The sequence below is a fragment of the Priapulus caudatus genome, unplaced genomic scaffold (genome assembly GCF_000485595.1).
Source record: "Priapulus caudatus unplaced genomic scaffold, Priapulus_caudatus-5.0.1 Scaffold9756, whole genome shotgun sequence".
Lineage (NCBI taxonomy): Eukaryota > Metazoa > Priapulida > Priapulimorpha > Priapulimorphida > Priapulidae > Priapulus > Priapulus caudatus.
The window spans coordinates 186-900 of NW_014586817.1; the positions used below are offsets into that span (position 1 = coordinate 186).

The 715-nt window shown below is 59.2% G+C and overlaps 1 protein-coding gene across 1 annotated transcript in view; it reads left to right on the plus strand.

The window, feature by feature from the left end:
* Nucleotides 1-449: 449 nt before the first annotated feature.
* LOC106820298 (follistatin-related protein 5-like) overlaps nucleotides 450-715 on the plus strand; it is a gene marked incomplete at both ends in the record, with an annotated part of 2011 nt that continues 1745 nt past the window's right edge. The window contains one exon of the mRNA XM_014824819.1: nucleotides 450-674. Within this exon, the coding sequence (XP_014680305.1) occupies nucleotides 450-674 (225 nt within the window). The remainder of the gene's footprint in view (nucleotides 675-715) is intronic.

A 715-nucleotide genomic window follows, 5' to 3' on the forward strand; every position in this document is an offset into this window, starting at 1 on the left:
ATCACTCACCGCCCCTTCTCTACATTAGCTCTTACCTCCTCTACCGCCCCTCCCCCATCTCTCTACGTTACAGCTACCTGCCCCCTGTACAGAGCGGCTCTTCCATCACTCACCACCCCTCCCCCTCTCTCTCTATGTTACAGACACGGACCCATGCAGGGAGCGTCTGTGTGTTAGCTCTTCCATCACTCACCACCCCTCCCTCTCCCTCTCTATGTTACAGACACGGACCCATGCAGGGAGCGTCTGTGTGTTAGCTCTTCCATCACTCACCACCCCTCCCTCTCTCTATGTTACAGACACGGTCCCATGCAGGGAGCGGCTGTGTGTTAGCTCTTCCATCACTCACCACCCCTCCCTCTCTATGTTACAGACACGGACCCATGCAGGGAGCCTCTGTGTGTTAGCTCTTCCATCACTCACCACCCCTCCCTCTCTCTATGTTACAGACACGGACCCATGCAGGGAGCGGCTGTGCGGCCGCTCTCAGCAGTGCGTCGTCAGGGACGCGGGTGCTGTCTGCGTGTGTAAGGACTTCTGTAAGCCGCGGGACAAGCCGACGTGTGGCAGTGATGGCGTCGTCTACCGCAACCACTGCGAGCTCCACCGCGCCGCGTGCCGGCAGGACAAGGTCATCAAGGTCAGACACCACAGCGATTGCGTCGCAAAGAAAGGTGAGTGTAGATGGAGGAGGGGAGGAGGGGAGGAGGGAGGG